Source organism: Pelodiscus sinensis, chromosome 9, assembly GCF_052426305.1.
Source record: "Pelodiscus sinensis isolate ZL-2025 chromosome 9, ASM5242630v1, whole genome shotgun sequence".
In the NCBI taxonomy this organism is placed as follows: domain Eukaryota; kingdom Metazoa; phylum Chordata; order Testudines; family Trionychidae; genus Pelodiscus; species Pelodiscus sinensis.
The window spans coordinates 64,590,218-64,611,041 of NC_143060.1; the positions used below are offsets into that span (position 1 = coordinate 64,590,218).

The 20,824-nt window shown below is 47.4% G+C and overlaps 2 protein-coding genes across 8 annotated transcripts in view; one reads left to right on the forward strand and one right to left on the reverse strand.

Annotated features, from left to right (window-relative positions):
* DARS2 (aspartyl-tRNA synthetase 2, mitochondrial) overlaps window positions 1-13,357 on the reverse strand; it is a 26,238-nt gene extending 12,881 nt beyond the window's left edge. The window contains exons 1-8 of one of the 5 annotated variants that reach the window (XM_075936943.2): window positions 13,253-13,357; window positions 11,167-11,351; window positions 9,261-9,360; window positions 8,430-8,496; window positions 7,804-7,905; window positions 5,588-5,683; window positions 4,648-4,771; window positions 3,382-3,428 (exon numbers count right to left, since the gene is read on the reverse strand). In XM_075936943.2, the coding sequence (XP_075793058.2) occupies window positions 3,382-3,428; window positions 4,648-4,771; window positions 5,588-5,683; window positions 7,804-7,905; window positions 8,430-8,496; window positions 9,261-9,360; window positions 11,167-11,293 (663 nt within the window). In that variant the 5' untranslated portion in view covers window positions 11,294-11,351; window positions 13,253-13,357. The other 4 variants (XM_075936946.2, XM_075936945.2, XM_075936944.2 and 1 more) reach the window with 4 other exon arrangements.
* CENPL (centromere protein L) lies at window positions 12,932-20,440 on the forward strand. 3 transcript variants are annotated; one of them, XM_075936953.2, is made up of 5 exons: window positions 12,932-12,953; window positions 14,450-14,626; window positions 16,234-16,485; window positions 17,625-18,167; window positions 20,054-20,440. In XM_075936953.2, the coding sequence occupies exons 2-5, from the start codon at window positions 14,453-14,455 to the stop codon at window positions 20,123-20,125; spliced, it is 1,041 nt and encodes a 346-aa protein (XP_075793068.1). In that variant the 5' UTR covers window positions 12,932-12,953; window positions 14,450-14,452; the 3' UTR covers window positions 20,126-20,440. The 3 variants fall into 3 exon arrangements, with proteins under 3 accessions (XP_075793068.1, XP_075793065.2, XP_075793066.2); XM_075936950.2 differs by lacking the exon at window positions 12,932-12,953 and adding an exon at window positions 13,332-13,489; XM_075936951.2 differs by lacking the exon at window positions 12,932-12,953 and adding an exon at window positions 13,345-13,477 and having other exon boundaries at window positions 14,447-14,626.
* The last annotated feature ends 384 nt before the right edge of the window (window positions 20,441-20,824 follow it).

Below are 20,824 nucleotides of genomic sequence, written 5' to 3' on the forward strand. Positions count from 1 at the left end.
GCACATGTGGTTTTACACTAATAAGGATCTATGAGGCTAAAATCTTCTCCCAGGGTACTGTACTGAAAAATGAGTGTACTATGTGAAGGCAGGTATGTGGGAGAGGATGGAGGGGACAGAACATAGGAAAAGATGGTCTCTCTCTTTGTGTCCCCCCCTTCACTCTTTTTCCTGTGTCAGGTGTGTTATGAGTCAATGCAATTTTTTTCTTCTTTTTGCAACATTTTCTTTTTCTCTGTCTTTCCCCAGAAAACTAGGAAACAGATAAACAGGTAAATGCAGCTGGCTATATAAATGCTACTCTTAGTTGTAACTAGGCTGCCAAGAACCAAAGAGGCAGATTAGCCAAATCTTTGCTGGAAAGATGGGAATCCCAGGCACAGGAAAAGAGTTGAAAATGATAGGCCTCAGGCAGTCAGGACATAGGACAGGCAAGAATACAATCTGGGTTTGAATCCCAGTCCTGGTGTCGTATTCCAAGGGTCAGCAGAGTCTGGCAGCCACAGGTTGGTGGGCCCTATTATGGCTATTCAGGAGAAGTCAGCATGATAGCTAAGGAGGAGATGTACAAAGGAAAATGCGCTAACAGAACTTCAGGCTGTCTTTAGAATTCTCTAGTCACTGTGGTAAAGTCACTGTAAGGGCCTGATCCAAAGCTCACTCAAAGTCTTTTTATTGCTTTCAATAAGCTTCGCACAGATCCTCTCTATCCTTGCTCCTGCTTCAGTCGCACGTCCACGTCACCATGTAAAAGGAAACTCTGTGCTGAGCTCAGTGCAACCAGAGCTAGATTCAGAACCAATGAGTGGGCTTCTGCCTTGCAGAATATAACACAAGCCCTGACAATCTTATTCCAGAAGAACTCTCACAGCCTAGTCTAGGCTTTTATGATGCAGAAACTGGGCAGCCTTTTGTTAATGCTTGTGGTGTGGATTTCCATAAGTGGCTAAAATCTGGACTGAACATTTACAATGTGCTCACAAATGAGAACTTAAAAACCAGCATCCCCTATTAGTTCGAGAAGAAAATGTCCTATAGATATATCTTGTAGAATCACCTCAGAAAGGACTGGATGGTTCCCTTCAGTATATAAAAAGTTCTCCTATTTAAATATCCCAAAGGATTGTTTTCATCACTTCTTCAATAACATGGTACCCCAATATATGGATTTAAGAAGGCCATCTAAATATAAGACTGATGTATGTCAGAGGACAGACCCTAGATCTGTGGTCACCAACCAGTAGATCGCAATCTACTGGTAGATCTCAGGGGCTCTAAGAGTAGCTCTTGAGCCCTCTCTGAACTGCATGCCTGCTCAGTACATTTACATTAGATTTCCTCATTTGAGGAGCAGCTACTCACCGAGCAACAACACAGGTGAGTAGCTGCGAGGAATGGTGGGAGCTGGGAGGTCGGGAAGGCTGAAACACCCCAGCAAGCTGACTGTGGCTTTCAGCTGAAAGCGGCTGCCCCACGCTCCAGCTGATCGGCGACTTCTCCTCTGCGCCTGCCCACATGGAGCTTGGTGCACCCTGGCTGAGCACCATGGCCAGCTGGCCGGGCAGCCACTTCTCTTCCCGCCAGCCCGGCTGCCCTGCGCTCAGCCCAGGGAGGCTGCGTCTAGCTCCAGCTGTGCTGGAGCAAGCTTCCCAGGCTGAGCGCAGGATCACAGATGCCCTCTGATGGACTGTATACAACTAGCAATCTCAGACTACAACCCAGACTTCAAGACACTGGCAGATACTGTTCAGTCACAGGTGTCACACTGAGACTTTGTTATTAAAAGAAAAAATATATAATTATCAATACTTGATTTTAGATTTACAAAATAGCAGAGAATAAAATGTATAATTGTAAATGCTTCATTTGACATTTAAACAGCATGAATTAAAAACAGACCATTTATTTCATAACTATAAACGTGATTTTAATTTTATATATTGCATAATTTAAAAATAAACTGTTTAACAGAGTGTATAAGGGCTGGGGATAGCAAGTGATGGACAGGAGAATAGAGAGGGCGGGGCTTCAAGGAAGGGGCAGGGCGGTAGATCTTCGCCTGTTCTGAGACTTAAAAAGTGATCTTGGGTGTAAAAAGGTTGGAGACCACTGCCCTAGATCCTTACATCATTCATTCCTGGGCTAGCGCTCTCTACCGCCACATTATTAATTAAACAAAAAAAGTCCAGAATACATAGTTGGACAATAAATATGCTTACATGGGAATGCTACTATCGTGATTAACACAGGAGATGCCAACAGAATGCAGTGTTTGGAGGATGGGTGTTTTCTGGAATAGGATCCTCAAAATACAGGATTAACGGTCATCATATGCACTGCACTGCACTGCAAGAAAGCAGCTTTGTTCTTTCATAAGACTAGAAGCTTCTGAGCCAAAATACAGGTTCTCCCCTTGTCCTATCCACCCTCTCATGCCCCAAGAGAGCCCATTTGATATACAGGCAGTCCTCGAGTTACGTGGATCCGACTTATGTCGGATCCGCAGTTACGAATGGGGCTTTTCTCGCCCCAGAGGACGCGAGCGGTGGGACGCCCAGATGCGCTGCAGTCCCGCCGCCCGCGTCCTCCGGGGCGAGAAAAGCTGCTCCGCGTCTCCCTGGTCTGCTGGGGGGAACCCCCCCCCCAGCAGACCAGGGAGATGCGGAGCAAAGCCGTGGAGGATGCGGGCGGGACCGTGGTGCGTCTCGGCGGTCCCACCACCCGCATCTCCCTGGTCTGCTGGGGGTGGGGGGGGGGCGCAGGTAGTGCGCGCCTTCCCCCAGCAGACCAGGCTTTTCTCACCGACGACGCCTGGGGTAGAGCAGCTGGGGCGCTGCTGGGTTGGTCCCCGCAGCGCTGAGGTGCAGCGCTGCAGGGACCTACCCAACAGCGCCCCAGCTGCTCTGTCCCAGGTGTCCAGATTCAGCCGCTGTTGAAACTGATCAGCGGCTGATTCCAGGAATCCTAGGGCAGAGCAACTCTGCCTCGGGCTTCCTGTAGTCAGCCACTGGTCAGTTTCAGCAGCGGCTGAATCTGGACGCCAGTTCTGACTTACATACAAATTCAACTTAAGAACAAACCTACAGTCCCTATCTTGTATGTAACCCGGGGACTGCCTGTATTAGAACTGTCAGCGAGAGCAACATTCGCTGAGGGGCAAGGGAGGCAGTCCCCCACCCCTTGCAGGATACAACATAACCATTTATAGTGTTCTATACACTGACACAATTTTGCCTACCTCCCACCCCTGGAATTTTCTGAAATGATGCTCCTAACTGGCAGGTACACAAAAAAAAAAGGCAGAGGACAGACCAGGAGACATGAGCAAATTAGTCTGTATGACTGGAGGAGGCCAAGAAGGATGGCTCAGAGCATACATACCCCCGGAGTTCTCTTAAATAGTGTTGGAGTTTCTACATCCACAAACCCTAAAAAACAAACAAATTTCAGACACTTGACGATGCTAAGAACACTGGTATGAGACAAGTTGGCTAGAGACTGTGGTTAGTCAGCTCAAGGTTGTCTGGCAGAGCATACAGCTCCTCAGTCATATACAGACCCGTGTGATTATTTTTCAGGCTGACAAAGGATTAGCTGGACAGACACAACTGATCCTCAGCGGTGCTGATCATCTACCACGTCTATCATTACTTTAGTTCCTAGCTTCCCCTCTAAAAACTGCATTGTGGCTTAGGTTTGCAATGGCTACTCTAAACAATTAGGCAATTTTTTTCCAAAAGTAATTTTAAGATGAGCAACTACCCTCTGAAAACCAGCCCCTTTATAAGGCATCTAAACTTAGGTTCCCAAAATTTGAGATGCAGAAAAACCACGAGTCATTTTTTAAAACTGTGACCTTAACATTTATTTTATAGATACTGCTCATTCAGACATCATCATCTGTGGCATGATAAGGGACTGACAGCCACTGTGCTTTTCAGACTAGGGATGTAAAGGTTGAACCAGTTAACCAGTAAGCATTGCCTTACCATCATGTTTACTAGGGTAACAGGTGGTGCCTGGTCTGACTGAAACAGCCCCCTGTCTGCAGCATGCGGCCTGAAGCAGCCCCCACCCCTTCGCATGGTGCAGCAGGCCCTGCTTTGCTCCACTTGTCTGGACACTGCCCCCTCCGCCTGCGGTGTGGTGATCCCTGCCCAGCCCAGTCCTCCATGCCATACTTGGGGGGGGGACAGGGAGGAAGACACTACAGCCCAGCTGGAGCAGCCCTCCCTCTGACAGTAGCTCAGTGCAGAGAGCCTTGCCTGGTCCCACCACACCTAGCTGCAGGTGGGGATGGGGCACGCTAGCCCAGCCAAGCAAGAACAGCCCTCTGCCTGCGGTGCAGTGGGCCCTGCCCAGCCTGGCCTACTACACTGTGGGTGGGAGGGCTGCTCCAGAACCCCTCTCCCCCTGCCCTTGATTAACAATTTACATGGGATTTTACATCCCTGCTTAAGACATCGCAACATCCCACTGTAGTCCCCATGGAAAGCTGGTATGTCTCTGAAGCACGTCAGGGCAGCACTTTGCCCAGCACCTTTACTCTAGCATGTCAGGCAGAGCAGATAGTGAGAACAAGGAGAAAAGAAACAAAATGTGATCAAGTGCTAAGAACTAGATACTCACTAGGTATAGTTCTCTTACCATGGAGATTACAGAGATACTCCCGCATTCTCATTACCATCTGCGATCTCAGCCGCAGATTATGTTGCATCTGGAAGCTACGCAAGTCCAAGTAGCGATACTGCATGCGCAAGGCCTCGGATTTCTAAAGAGAAAGGGATTGTGATTAAAAGCAAAGTAAAACCCGCTACCTGTAATAGCTTCCTAAAAGAATGGAAAGCAGAGAGCAAATATAGGGCCCTGTATTACTGGAAGTTACTCATGACTTATGTGGAAAAGCATTAGTTGCCTAGGTCACTCAGTAACTGTGGGTTTTGTGATGGGTTCTGTATGCTTTAAGTGCTACAATCTGCTCACTTTCCACTTGGCAGCAACAGATTATAATGAATACCACTCTTGGGACTGATAGCGTATTTTAAATCACTGATCTAATTTTACAAACGGGGAACATCGCGGTACAAGACATTGCCTGAGTTGCCCAGGGAAGAGAAAGGACACAATCAGTGATGTGAGACATATCTAACCATCAGTCTGATTGATCTTGTTGTCCTGGAAGGATTAAGTCTCATGCTAGCTGGCTGTATGCCTGGGTGATGCTATATACCTTAACCTTTACATGTGCCACTGTTTCCTGACACTTTTAGCTTCACAAAAGATGGGCATGATCCCAAATGTTTCTTGTTCCCATAACACCACCAACTCTTACTGACATATTTTTAAAACCAAAGCACAAGAGCCGATTTAGACCTTACATTCTACTTTGAAATTCTAATATTGTAATAGCATTCTCAGCTCTCTCTAGCCACATTCCATTGTAAACAACTCTTTCCTGAAGAGCATAGAAGGCAGGGGTAAGAAGAGGATACCTTAAATGGTGCAAAGACACTGCTCTTCCACTCAGCATGCCAAATTCTAACTCTTCTAAAGAGCCAATGCTTAATATCAAGAGACTGGCAGACACCTTGATAAAGTCTTTAATTTCAAAGGGCAGCTTCTTGCAGGAATTCAGGACCTCAGCTGTCTTCACCTTCACTTCAATGTCACCTGTCGGCATTCTCTGAAACAGAAACATAGATTTGAACATCAGGCAAAATACTTGGACGGGGTTCTTTTTAAGATTCATGGATTTTCAGGCTTGAAGGGATTCTTATGCTTATCCAGTCTGACCCCCTGCATAGCACAGAGCAGAGAATTTCTCCCAATGATCTGTTTCTCCAAATCTTCCTCAACATTCATTGGCAGATTAAGGCTGATCAGTTCCTATTAAAGACCCACTGGGTTTCACTCTCCTTCAGTAGTGTATCCATCCCTTTTAGAAGTGAACCTGCTTTCTTACCCATAGTCAGCTCTCTCTGATACGTACCAACAACAAGGCAAGAGTTAGGGCCTGATCCTGCCAACACTCATGGATTCTTAACTTTATGCACAAAAATAGTGTCATCAGCTTAACAGATGTATACACAGAGGAACTGCAAACATATGACACTGGTGTGACCAATACTGGAATCTCGTGTACCGATTTCCAGATTGATTTTGATAAATTGGAGAATGTTCAGAAAAGAGCCACAACAATGATTAAACCATTGTAAATCCATACTTCATAGTGATAAACTCAAGGAGCTCAATCGATATAATTTAACAAAGGGACTCTTAAGGGGTGACTTGATCACAATCTCTTATCACGGTGATGGCTCCCCCCATACTTTATGAATTTAACTTACGAATATAAATGTAAATGTGGATAATGTGAAGATGCTTTGGACAAAATACCTCATGTAAACTATCAATTTTAATGTTACAATCTGCTGGATCGGCCGGGGAGGGGAGGAGGCAGGGGACAGGGTGTTGCAGGGAGCAGGGAGTCCCCACACCCGCCTCCTGTCTGGACTCCTCCAGGGATGACTCCCTCCTCCCCTCCCACAGAGGAGGAAAAGCCCCGGCGTGCGCTTCCTCTGGGGACGACACCTCCACCCGCAGAGAAGGTTAAAGCCCCAGCGCGCCTCCTCTGGGGACTTCCCGCAAGTTCCTGGCACACCACAGACCTGGGGGAGGAGAGCAGCCAGCACACTTCCAAAACTCCTGGAAGTGGTGCTCAGCTGCCAAACTTCCGTCCACCCTGCAGGAAGCCGGCATCCTCCATTGTCGCTGGAGGTAGATAGTGAGGCTTCTTGGGGGTGGGGGGAAATCGGAGGGGGAAGCCCAAACATCTCACGATCAACTGGTCAAGCCCTCGCAATTGACTGGTCGACTGGTTGGTGACCATGGGACTAGATGATTAATGTCCCATTTAGATTTAAAATCTATGAAGTGTTGACAGTATCAGGCCCTTAGCCTTTAATGTGGAGGAGAGCTATGGTTCAGCTCATTGGACTGTCCCTTATGACACCCAGGAACTGTAAAGGTTACACCAATTTCCATTGGCAGAGTTCTAAGGTAGACTCGAATTTTTCCTCCCACAATAAAGTCTACTAAACTGTAATCCACTCCTTCCCATCTTGCAGGTCAGAGTGGAACGTCTTCTACTACTCAGAGAAGAACAAATTAAAGTTTCCCATACTCTTATGTGTTGAAGACAACTGTGAAGCCCAGAATCAACCCACTTTGTATTAGCTCCTAGCACTTAGAGAAATGGACTGGGCCATAGAGATTCTCTACTCAGTGTTACCAGTGACCAGAGGTGTATGATTCTGCTGCTGACAATGAGAGCTATGAATATCAATCACCTCTAAACAATTATGCCATTAACCTACATGCATCAGCTTCTCTATCACATTTACAACAGCAGGCATGAGTAAAAGCAATCAACAATGACTGCAGAATGTACTACTGCATTTCTTATATTTCACCTAGAAAACCAAAACCATGGATTTTTTTAACAGTGACCAGTGCCTATCAAAGGGGTATTGTGGGACTGAATTCATGAGTGTTTGTGACGTGCTATGAAGTTCCTGAAAGGTGCATGTCACAGCAGCTAATTCTATTTTACTATATTCACAATTCTTTCATATCACTCCAAGATGGGTTCCCACACTTTGGAGAAAACAAACTTGCTAATGGCAAAGCAATCACATAGCATGTACAGCATGAAACCACTTGCCAAACCTCTGTTCTAAATTCAGAGCACTTTCCCAGAGTGTCAAACTGGAGAAAAGCCCAGGAAGATTTCAAAGCACTAACCGGGTTCTCCTGCCCCGAGGGCCGAGAGATGACTGTCCCAGTTACCCTCACAACAGATTCCACAGGGGCATCATACAAGACCTTCTTCACATGGGAATGTGCCTGCAGGAAGAAGAAAATATCAACGGGTCATTGGAAAGTGAAGTCACACTGCAATCGGTGCCAAGCTTAGGTGTTTTTCTTCTTTCTTTATGGCTATGATGACATTATTATTAATTGTACTGCTGTAGCACCTAAGAGCCCTAGTCATGGACCAGAACCTCACAGTGCGAGAAGCTGTACAAAGGGAGAACAAAAAGTTGGCTCCTTTCCCAAATAGCTTGCAATCTAAGAACTCTTACATTCTGAGCACAACTCCCTCTTAGTTAGGACCTTAGCTCAGCCAAGAGCTGTAGCAATCACAGTCCTTTTGCTTTACTTCAGAAGTGATCAAATTTTCCCCAGCTGGCGGCTGCACTAGCAATCTGCCAGGAGATTGAGGGCCTGAGATGATGTACATAAATCAGAGCAGACTGCAACCTGTAAAGTAAATTCAGTCTGCCAGTGCAGGACAGCTCATTTTGCCCTGGGGCCAAATAAACTATTAAAGCAACAAATCTAGAGACTCATCCCTTGGCAGCCCTTACCTCATCCTGTGGAATGATGATTTGTATCAGCCCCTGAAAGTCCCTCAGAACCAGGAAGAGGCCCTGTCTGAACCATGATGAAAACAAAAAATGAAGAATTGTTTCTCTCAGAGTTCAATCTTTTTTGCTTTCTAAGCCAAAGCCTATGCTAGTATCTTGTATTTTGGGGATATTGTGGCTTTCATTTCAAAACACTTCAGAAACAGCAAGAATATAGGACTCCCTTTACCCTCTTTGGAAATCAGGAGAGAAACAAATCTTTAATCTGGATTAGATTCAGGGACAGTCTGAATCTCTCTAGTCTGGCGTCCTTGGGACCTGACTGATCCGAACCAGAGAATTTTCTGGACCACAGGTCAATATTGTCTAGCAGCATTATCAATACTTCTTCCACTGTTTACTAGGCTCTTAGGAGACATTTAGGGGTAAATTAGAGCTAAATTACAGCACAGAACACTGAGAGCCAGGACTGATGGCTGTAAACAAACTTTATGGGTCTGCAGGAAACTTGGCAACACCCATGAAAAGTGGACATCCAGCTAGCTAAAATCATTCAGTGCCATTTTTTGCAGTACCTGAATTTTCTTTGGCGGTCTTCTGACCCAGAAGTGACCCAAAGCAGCCATGATTATTTTGTGAGAAACAAGAAAATCCCAGCACAAAGACACATGACTGCACACGTACTAAAGATATTCTCAGGGAGGTGTTTCCTCCCATTGTTAAGCCCTTTTATTCTGCCGGAATGGTGTAAAAGGCAGTTAATGTAATCAGGATTCAGGCCCTTGACTCCAGCAATGTAACCTCTCCAAAGTCCACACGGTTTGCATTTACCTTTGGTACTGAATCCATCCACACAAGGCGACCTCTTGGCCCACATGAGCAGAACGCAACTCTCCGCAAGTGTTGGTCCGAGCCACAAAGCTACTGAAATCTTGAGAAAAACAATTTCAATGGGAGTACGAATGCTAACGTAGCTGCACAATGAGAGCAATCTAGGTCCTGTTATCCAAAGACCATTGTACAAACACAAAACAAAAAGGACAGTCCCAGCTCCACAAAGTTTTTTGTTTTGTGTTTGCACAGTGCTTAGGACAATGGGGTGCTGCTCCAGATTAGGGCTCCTAAACACTACGGTGACACAAATAAATAAAAATAATCCAAATGCATTTTATGGCCTTATATAAACAAATCATTTCTCCCACTACTAAAGTGACCTCTTGGGAGGAAGCCAGTAGCCTTTAAGGATGGCATGGAAACAATACTTATCTTGCCAAAAATGGTTTGTAAAGAATACTGTATAGCCAAAGAATACAGGGACAGCTTTAGGGAGGCACATTTGAAACATGGCCATATGTGAACCTCATCAGCTTTCTAAGAATAAGAACAGTCATGTTTGCCACACCCTTGCGTCAAACAACCTGGCTACGTCTACACTGGCCCCTTTTCCGGAAGGGGCATGTAAATTTCACCAGTCGTAGTAGGGAAATGCGCGGGGGAATTTAAATATCCCCCGCGGCATTTAAATAAAAATGTCCGCCGCTTTTTTCCGGCTTTTAAAAAAGCCGGAAAAGAGCGTCTACACTGGCCCCGATCCTCCGGAAAAAGCGCCCTTTTCCGGAGGCTCTTATTCCTTATTCAAAGTAGGAATAAGAGCCTCCGGAAAAGGGCGCTTTTTCCGGAGGATCGGGGCCAGTGTAGACGCTCTTTTCCGGCTTTTTTAAAAGCCGGAAAAAAGCGGCGGACATTTTTATTTAAATGCCGCGGGGGATATTTAAATCCCCCGCGCATTTCCCTACTACGACTGGTGAAATTTACATGCCCCTTCCGGAAAAGGGGCCAGTGTAGACGTAGCCCCTGTGTATACTAATTCTGGCAGCCTGGCTTGATGAACTTATGTAGCAGTGACAAAAGGCTTGCTGGTCTTTCATCCTAATTTTAACATGATGCTCTTTGATGTTGACATGACATTTAAATATAATTCACCATATTTGTCAATTCCTTCTCAAAAAAGACCAAGGACAAAAATAGCAGAAGATACTGCAGATATGGACTGAGTCATGTTGGCAGAGCTGGGGGTAAGAGGGAGGAGGAGGTTGAGGAACAGACTAGCACTAGATCAAGGTCAAAATATATCAACAAAGCCACATAATAGAAAACTGAAAAATCTCTACCTGCTTTACACAAGACTAACAAAAGGCCTGATCCAAAGCCCTCAAAAGGTAATAGATGATTTCCTATTGATTTCAATGGACTCTGCATCACTGCTTAGATAATAAAACTAGACTGGCTGGTTTCATGCTCTCATTCTTAAACATTTACACAGTACTCTTAGGTTTTTAAGTTTATAATAAAACTTATGACAATCAATTTTCTAAGTCCTCACACTACAATAGGGGAAAGGGAAAAGCCAGTTTTCAGAGAGGAAAATGTGATCTAAAAGCCACAAAAATTGGCTTTGGAACATGCCTCATGTGGGAGTGATGTGCAAAAAGTAAACAGCATAAATAGGTGAACGTCTTTTTAAAATATACATTTAAAAAATATCTACAGGGAAGAACTAATGCATGTCTCATTTTAGCAATCGTTTTAATTTTCTGTCTAGACTACCATATGAGATCTGCCACCTAGAATAAGTGCAAAGTTGAGGATAAGACAAATAAGATACAAGACCTGTTTTTACAAACTCAGTATGTGAAAATAAAAATTTATAGTCAGACTTCTCTCTGACCCAACTCACCTGATGCTCTTGTCTCTGAGCGAAGTGCCAAACTGCTTGAAACATATCTGCACCAAGTTCTGGTTAGCTCTCTAGAGAACAGAGGCAGCTGACAGTATAGCAGTCGCAGCCCATGGCGGAAGGACATCTTACAGGCCACAACAGCTGGATAAGAGACAGGAGGACAGTCCTGGATCTTTCACCTTCTGGACAGTTTTAGGAAACAGCAACATGGAACGTAATTTCACTTTGCAACCCTCAGTCTTTATTCTTCAGTCAATACTTGTGTCAGATTCTCCCTTGATTGGCCAGCTGCTCATAATGTTTGGAAGGGTCCACATAGTCTTACACAGGATTGGGCAAGATATGGCCAGCAGGTTGGCTCTGGTCCACCTAACTATTTGATCCAGCCACGGACTGCATCTGGCTGCTTACTATTTAAGTCTTGCTGCCAGTGCCACAGAATTTTCAGGAGATGGCTTAGGCAGCAGGACCTTATTTAAAGTGTTAGCTGCAAGCCTTTTAAAAAGTAGCACTATCACTGCCTCTACCGTATTGCTTGGCCGCTACCCACGGTTGCTGCGGTTATTTAAAAGGCTTACGGCTCTGGCAGCAGGACATAAATAGTAAGTGCCATATGCAGTCTGTGGCCAGGTCAAATTGTTCCATGGGCCAGATCTTGCCCACTCCTGGAACAGATGGTGACATAATTTAATTAAGAAGAAATGTGCAGCCCCTGATAGCTTACTAAAATTTGTGGAGTCCCCCTGTGAAAAGTATTGCCCACCCCTGATCTAACAGCTAAGGCACTGGACTGAGAATTAGGAGACCTGAGACTTTTATTCCCTACAGCAGTGGTCCCCAACCTTTAGAGCCTCCCGGGCGCCCGGGGGCGAGGCCAATCACGCGCCGGGCGCCCGGGGGGCGGGGCCACGCGTCCAGGGTCACGCCAGGAGCGGGGATGCCCTTGCACCCGGCGCCAGCATGTGCCCCAGGGCCGGGGCCGGGGCTGGGGCCGCCCGAGCGCCTTGTGCCGTGGGCCCGGGGCTGGCGCCGCTGCCCGAGCTGCGCGCCTGGGGCTGGCACCGGCGCCACGCGCCTGCATGTGCCCCGGGGCTGGGGCCGCCTGAGCGCCGCGCACCAGGCACTGGTGCATGTCGCGCACCTGGGGCCAGCGCCTCCAGTGCGCCACACGCCGGGGGCGGGGCCGGCCCAGGTTGTCAGCGGGCGCACACAAATGCCCCGGTGGGCACCATGGCGCCCGCAGGCACCGCGTTGGGGACCACTGCCCTACAGTGATGGCACTCTGCTGTGTGATCTTGGACAAGTCAGTTCATCTCTCCATACTTCTGGCTTCTCCTCCCAACCTTTTTCGGTCTTGTCAACTTAGACTGGATCTCTGGAACAGAGACTGCGCCTCAGAAGCTACTGTACAGCGATTAGCACAATGGGGGTTTAATTATTACATAAATCACAATCACAGGTACAAACGCCACCTTCGCGCCCCGTCTGTCACCCCTTCTAGTTCCCGTCTCCCCCAGGCCTCCGCGATACCATTATAGTGTATGGTCTAGCGCCCTCCATCGCAGAAGCCTCTCTCACCCAGAGGTCTCTGAATTACTTGATGGTGCAAATGTCAGTGGCTACACACTCACACGAGGGAGGGGAGAGAGGGGCCGCTCCCCAGGAGCCGCTGCATGTAGGAAAGCGGGTTTTAAGCAGGTTTCCCATCAGCACCCGCTTCTGTGGAGCTGCCCCCCCCCCGTGCTGCCAGTGGTGCAGGGGGAGGGGGGACAAGGCGGGAGCTGGTAAGCGTGTGGCCCCTCCCCCACTGCTGCCACTGACCCAGAGGCAGCAGCGGGCTGAGGCTCGCGGCGACGGTTAACGGCCGGCCCAGTCACGTTGGCACCCCGCATGACGCGCGAGGCTGAGCGGGCCGCGGCGGGGAGCGCCCGTCTCCAGCCCCACAGGCCGTGGCCAGCAAAGGGGGGGGGGCTCCGCGCAGCCCCAGGCTCGGGCCCGTTTGGGGTTGAAACGGCTGCAGGGGTCTCCCCTCCCCCCTTCGCCGGGGCTAGGCTGTCCCCACACCGCCGCTCTCGGCACCTACCTCAGGGCTGGGGAGCGTGCGAGTCTCGCCAAGTTTGTCCCCGCCCGGCCGCCGTGACACATCCCCCCCACCCACCCGTTGGTTCGGGCTACGAGAGCGGGAGCGCGTCACGTGACAGGAGGCTGCCTGGCGCGCGGGCTGCCGGGAAGCGGATTCAAACCGCCTTGGCGCCCGCGGGCTGAGGGGACGATGAGGCGATCCGCGCGGCCCAGTCCCCGGGGGCGGCGGCCGCAGCAGGTGAGAGCGCGGGGCCGACGCGATCCCCACAGCGCCCCGCCCGTGCGGAGGCGACCCCCGCGGAACCAGGCCCCCGGACGGGCCTACTCTCCCCCCCCCCCGAGGGCGGGCGGGCCCGTTGCCGTTTGGCCTGCGCTGCACCAGCGCTCTGGCCGCCTTCGAGGTGAACCCAACGTGCCCACGCGGGGGGGCCGGTCTGTGCCCGCTCAGCCGTCCCAGGTCGGGCTCGGGAGCCTTTTCCTCCTCCCTGGGGAACGTGCCTGGCCCTGAGCCAGCACAGGCCGGGGAAGCGTCTGGGACCCAATCCACACCGCAGACCTAGCTGGGGTCACACTGCCCTGTGGCCTGCTCGCAGCATCTCCAGCGCCGCCTCCCCACCCCCCACCTACACGCTGCCATGTTAGCGGAGACCTTCCCTCTACATCAAGGATGTTAAATATCAAGTAATTTACTAGTCCAGGGGGTTCCACGGACTAGTGGATAGGCACTTCTGCATTCCTCCTTTGAAATGTACAGGAGCCCCGGAACTCCCGAGCAGCTGGGGGCCAGAGGGAAGTTCCCAGGGCTGTTGTTACACTTCAATGATGAAAGCGCCGTGGGGAACATGGGGCCAGCGGGGGACTCAAACAGTCCGGCACTGGCGCTTTGAAATGCTGTGCGGAATCCAGCATCAGGCTCTGACACATTTCAAAGCAGCAGCACCAGCATGGAGCCTGGGGTCAGCAGGAGAATCCCCAGCTGACCCCGGACTCCACACTGCACTGTAGCTTTGAGGCAGCCCTTCTTCACTCCTTCCCTCCCCCCGCTGCCTCTTCCTGATAGAGGCAGCAAGCTGGGGGGAGCAACTAGTCGACTAGCATATCAACTATCCGATAAGCATTTAAGTATTTGTAAATACATAATTTCAATTCCACCCTAACTATAACAAGTTCTCAGTCTTTGGGATCTTTCCATTCACAGGACATGGGCACTCCTGATTCTTTGGGCATGACACCTTTAGGAAGAAAAACTGCAGAGACTGGAATCAACTTTACAAGTACTACGCGTTTCTCAAGAGGTTTGACGTTCATCAGAACACACACTCTGTTTGGTCAGAGCCCAGCTAGGAGAATAATTCCACAAACATCTTTGCTGCAGGTGGGTATTTAGTAGATGAATATAACTAAGAAAATGTATCTATTCATATCTTAAATCAGCTGTCACATCTTGTTTGATTACTTTAAATAACCATTCTATTGTTGGATATGTATGCTGAGTCATTGATGTCATTTGTATTTCTCAGGGTATCTTCTATTTTGATATAATGGCTTTTCCGCTATGTTGCAATTACTTGGCTATTCATTGTAGAGCAGTGTGCTAATTGTTGTGGGAGTTACTAGTTTCAACCAGACCAGAAGGGTAGACCTAGATGTAATGCAATGAAATGATTTTTTTTTTTTTAACCCATGCTTTCTGGAATTCATCCTCTTTGTGGAAAGATTTTTACTATACAGGCAGTCCCCGGGTTACGTACAAGATAGGGACTGTAGGTTTGTTCTTAAGTTGAATCTGTATGTAAGTCGGAACTGGCGTCCAGATTCAGCCGCTGCTGAAACTGATCAGTTTCAACAGCGGCTGAATCTGGACGCCAGTTCTGACTTACATACAGATTCAACTTAAGAACCCTAGGCATCCCCAAGTCAGCTGCTGCTGAAACTGATCAGTGGCTGATTCCAGGAAGCCAGGGGCAGGGGCTTCCTGTAGTCAGCCACTGATCAGTTTCAGCAGTGGCTGACTTGGGGATGCCTGGGGCAGAGAAGCTGGGGTGCTGCTGGGTTGGTCCAGTAGCGCCAAGGAGCGGTGCTGCGGGACCAACTGGCAGTACCCCCCCGCTCTACCACAGGCCCGGGGCTTTGCTCCACGTCTCCCTGGTCTGCTGGAGACGGTCCCCAGCAGACCAGAGGCACCGGGAGCAAAGCCGCAGTGGTGGCGGGGTGCTGCGCCTCTGAGGCTTTGCTCTGGCAAAGCCTCAGAGGCGCGGGACCCCTCCACCTCCCCGGCTTTGCTCCCGGTGCCTCTGGTCTGCTGGGGACCGTCTCCAGCAGACCAGGGACACCGGGAGCAAAGCCTCAGAGGTGCGGGACCCCTCGGCCTCTCTGGCTTTGCTCCAGGTGTCCCTGGTCTGCTGGAGACGGTCCCCAGCAGACCAGGGGCACCTGGAGCAGCTTTTCTCGCCCCGGAGGTCAAGGTGGCGGGACTGCTGCGCTTTGGGCGGTCCCGCTGCCTGCGAGCTCCGGGGCGAGAGAGCCCTGTTCATAAGTGCGGATCCGACATAAGTCGGATCCGCGTAACTCGGGGACTGCCTGTACTGTAAAGTAACTTCTTAAGTTGGGATGTTAAACAGTTAACGGGTAAGCATATTGGTAAGCCTCATAAGGCTTACTAGTATGCTTACTTGTTAATTGCCCTTGCTGATGAACTCTGGTGGCCATCAGCCATGCTGGATTGGAGCAGCTCCATTTGTGGAGAGGCCAGTGGGCAAGGCAGCAGGATCCCACAGCAATGGTGAGTAGTCACAGCTGGGGTGGGGCAGGGTGGCAGGCCCTAAGTTAAAATGAATAATTGGCAGGTTAGGAAAAATAGCTAATAGAATAAACACAACTGATTAAGTTTTATATTTAATGTCATGTGCAGATGTTTCTTCAGTTCCAATACAGGAATTGTGGGCAGGCTTAGAAAACTGAACGCTGTTGTCTTGCTTCCAGGAAAATGCTGATCCTCAGAAGATAGCATTCCTTCTACGCAAACAATGGACCTTATATAGCGTGACACCCATGTACAAATTTTCTTACGGTAATCTGAAGGAGTATTCTAGACTTCTGAGTGCCTTTGTTGCAGCTGAAAAGCAGAAAGGACTTGCTGTAGAAGTGGGCAATGATCTTGGTATCAAAGTGACTTTGTCCGCCCTTTTAGGACTGAAAGGTACGGATCAAGACCAGGCTGCAATCCTTGTCCAGGTAAGAGCTGCAGCTAGCATTGTTTATAGTAATGGGGTGTCTTAATCCTTTGGAATTGCCTCCCTATAACACCTTACAATATTTGTGGCTCCTACTATAGAAATTGAATCATAGGATACAGTGAACCCTCGTTTATCGCGGTAGATAGGTTCCAAACCCGACCGCGATAGTTGAAAATCCGCGAAGTAGGGACACCATATTTAACATGTATACAGCGAGCCCTCGCTACTTCGCGGTTCGACCATCGCGGATTCACGTATATACATAATGTAATGAAAAAAGTCCGCGAAGTCGTGAATCCGCGATGGTCGAACCGCGAAGTAGCGAGGGCTCACTGTACATGACAAACTTTTGCATTTCTTTGCTTTTAATCAATGTGTGTTGTCTGTGTTTAACATCTTCAGGAGACAACTCTTTATAAACTGTCAGTTGGTTCAAGCATAGACTTGGGGACAAATCTTTGTTAGATCACAGAAGCAGGAGTTGACTATCTTCAGTTCTCTTCTTGACATAAATTTAATGTATGACCTTGCATGGGTCATTTTATTTAATTGGTAAAATGCATATGATGCTACGTCCTTGCCAGTGTTAAGGTCTATTAACACTGAGCTCCTCAGAGGAAAGATGCTATTGACCTGTAATGTTCTGTACTACAATATAGGAAAATTAATGCACAATGCAAATGCTGCATTAAGCAGCACTAATGTACACTTGAGTCGTCTGTTCCCACTGAAGAAAATGGCAACACTTCCACTGACTTTAGTGGGAGACGGATGTAGGTCCCAGGCCTTCTATAGGTGTAATAGATGAATTGTGAAAACTCTTTAAATGATCAAGATGACTAACTTGATTATAATGGCATAAAAATCAGTTCAATGCAGTGGCAAAAATTGAGGTCCAAGGCCAAAGTTTTTAAATTGGACACCAAACCCAGATAGCAACTTCAGCACCTCTGAAAATCAAACCACTGACTTGAATGGAGCTGATTCCTTCTGATCTCTTGTTAAAATAGTATGTTGGAGAAAATTCTTGTACTTTCGCAAATCTTATTAGAACATCCTATGCTTTGGCTAAGAACTCTCAAGTGCATTCTAGAACTTTGGAGATGTAATAGACTTTTTTTTTTTTTTTTTTTAAAGATTGCATCAAGATCTCAGCTTCCAGTTGAAAATGCAGAAGACAGAGTGGTGTGGTCAGGCTGGTTCTGCTGTGTATCTGGAGATGATTTTTTGGAAAATGTACCAGAGGATTTTACCTGTTTATCTTTGTTCCTTGCAAATGGAGCGGAGAGTTACACAACTATAGTTGGCACTTGGTTTCAGAAGACCTTTGACTGTTGTTTCAGTCGTTTAACCATCAGCCCACTCAATCTTGCATGGATGGCTGCAATGTGGACTGGGTGCGAAGTTGACAGTCATATGGCTGCAACAGAACTTGTTTTCTCTGTGCCCTGCCTTCCCCAGACTCTGGACATTTCATATGCCATACACCCTGAGGATGCAAAAGCCTTATGGGACACAGTCCAAAAAACTCCAGGGGAGGTTACTCAAGAAGAAGTGAATTTATTTATGGATTGCCTTTATTCTCACTTCCATAGACACTTTAAGATCCACTTGTCAGCCACAAGACTGGTGAAAGTCTCCACATCTATAGCCTCAGCACACTGTGATGGGACTATAAAGGTACTAAACTAACTTTCACTTACGAGGTTTTGATTGATACTGTTCTAGGCACTATAATTAAAATAGTGCTTCCTGGCCAGAAAGAGAGCTGTCCTTAAAGTTGGAGGCTTCTTGGTACTCATAACAATTTCCCTCTTTAAAAAAAAAAATTAAAAACTTTAGTTTGAGACATAACTAGTTTCTAGTGGGCACCACAGCATAGCTGGCAGTTGTGTAGTCAAGATTTTGTATTGTGGTGAATCCTCAGTTATTCTGTTGGGTGTTATACAAGCATAGAACAAAAGACAGCTCTTGCCTCATTTTGGCTAAAATTGATTTAAAAAACACAAACTTACGAAATCTACAGCCAATAGATACATTTTAATTATTTGGTATTAACTTTTTTTAAAATACTATTCCTATGTTTGTGTAAGGGGATAATTTTTTTTCACTGACATGGAAGTCCTGGAATTTGCGAGTTGTAGGTATCTCTGACTTTCATCCCCATGGGGCAGAGAGCTGCAGGGTCCCCCCACACCATTGGAAACTTTCACAGTTGACCAGCCATTGTAGGTGGTGTGAGGACTCCACAGCTGAGTTCCCCATTTTGTTATGGATATTTTTAGTAAAGTCACAGTCTTCTGTGAATGTTCCTTTATTGCTCAAAACATGTAAGTCATTTTATTAAAAATATCCATCGCTATGCCATTAGTCGATAATAGGGGGCGGGAGCGCGTTCGCTACCCTCACTGCGGCTCTCTAGTTTAAATGTAGTTGAAGCCAGACATGCAGGCATCCCAGCTGTTGCTACATTTAAAATGCAGAGCCACAGCGGGGGTTGTTCCTGGGGGCAGTGCAAGCTGGGATTAAGCAGTCCCAGCTTGAACCGTGTCTGGCACAGCTGCGGCTGTACCTCCCCAGAGACAGTGCTGAGGGGAACTGGCTTTTAAGCCTGCTTCCTCAGTGCTGGCTCCTGCTTCTTCCCCTCCTTGCTGCCTGATGTGAGAGTAGTGACTAGACTACCCGATAAGCCTAAGCTGCTATCTGAGTAGTTGCTTCAAAATACAGGACTATGTAGCACTTTAAAGACTAACAAGATGGTTTATTAGATGATGAGCTTTTGTGGGCCAGACTCACTTCCTCAGATCAAGTGGGTCTGGCCCACGAAAGCTCATCATCTAATAAACCATCTTGTTAGTCTTTAAAGTGCTACATAGTCCTGTATTTTGCTTCAGCTACACCAGACTAACACGGCTACATTTCTATTACTATTCTACATGAGTAGTTGCTTGTATCTCTACTCAGCAGCCAAGCTCCCCTCTTCCCCAGCGGTCCTGCTGATCTTCTACTCTTCTCTGTGCCTTCTGCCACTGAAACAGTTTTGTAGTGTTGAGGCTTTGAGGGAGAGGGAGAAAAGAGAATGTGGCACGCTCAGAGGAGGGGGCAGAAAGGGACAGGGGGAGGCTTGTGGGAAGGGGTGGAGTGAGAGCAGGGAGGGGGAGGAGCAAGTACAGGAGTAAGTGGGGTCACAAGCACCTTAGCTAGAGCAGAAGTTGGAGCCTATGAGTGAGGCAACACAATGGCTGGGACTTCTCTCTCCTTTCAGAGGTGGTGAGAGCAGTGTGCCCCTTGAACTGCTGTTCTTTTCCCAAAGATGAGAGAAGATCAGAAAGGCCTATGTGGAGAGGAGCAGCTAGGGCTCTAGCCCTCAATGTATACCCACTAGGAGGAGTCCAATAAAGAAATAGGGAAAGTAGTAGGGTGACAAAATTAACCTGCAGTCTAAATCCTTCATTGCCCTCTGTTATTTAAATGTGTAGAAGAGACTTTGACAACTGATATTACTGTAGTGATTTAAATAGCTTACTGTATTTCTGTTCTGACTACAGCTAATGGTTTTCTTGCAGATCCTACATAGCAAGCACTTAATAGGAGTGTTGATGCTGTTGACAGAGCTGGCGATATCACAGATACAGTGAAACCTTGTGCTCTACGTCTGTTGGCCTTGAACTCATGACAGATGCTCTGCTTGGATCATATTAAGTCCATCTGCAATATATTCATGTTTGAGACATCGACTGCAGAAAGCTGGCTTTCCTGCAGATTTTTTTAGCCTCTTCACAAAATGCCAGTCCACAAAGTGAAAGCATTGTCGTTTCATTTGACTTCAGTGGTTCCTGGACTGAAATTCACAATGGGTAATGAAGCAGAGGCCCATAGGAAGAAAATAATTTAGATGCATGTTTTGCTATAATAGAATGGTCACATCAATAAAGTAACATTTTGTAGTGGCATCTAAGTATTATTCATAGTCAGGCATAAGATGGAACATTGCTCCTGCTGCATAGCCTATAGTGGTGGTTCTCAATCAGCCCACCACTGTGCACATGCAGCCTCCATGCCATAGAGATAGTATATGTGTTGCTATTGAAGTAGACAGTGATGCCAACTCAGGTACTCTACTGCTTCTTGAATGTCCGTATTTAAATATTTTTGTTATTTGTGTAGTACCTGGCACTATGACTTCTAGGTGCTACTATAATACAACAGGTACAGCTTGACTTTTCAGAAGTGGTGAGCATTTGACAGTCCCCATTTAGCCATGGCTACAGTTGGATAAAAAAATACCTAAATATTGATTGTTTAGAACAATTTCCTAGTCCCATTTTTGAAATTTT

Bases quoted from the DNA above. Each gene is read 5' to 3' on its own strand.
- CENPL (XM_075936950.2), top strand. From the start codon at position 13,442: ATGAGGCGATCCGCGCGGCCCAGTCCCCGGGGGCGGCGGCCGCAGCAG. The intron at 13,490-14,449 runs GTGAGAGCGCGG...TTCCATTCACAG, and splicing joins GGGGGCGGCGGCCGCAGCAG to GACATGGGCACTCCTGATTC. The intron at 14,627-16,233 runs GTGGGTATTTAG...TCTTGCTTCCAG, and splicing joins CACAAACATCTTTGCTGCAG to GAAAATGCTGATCCTCAGAA.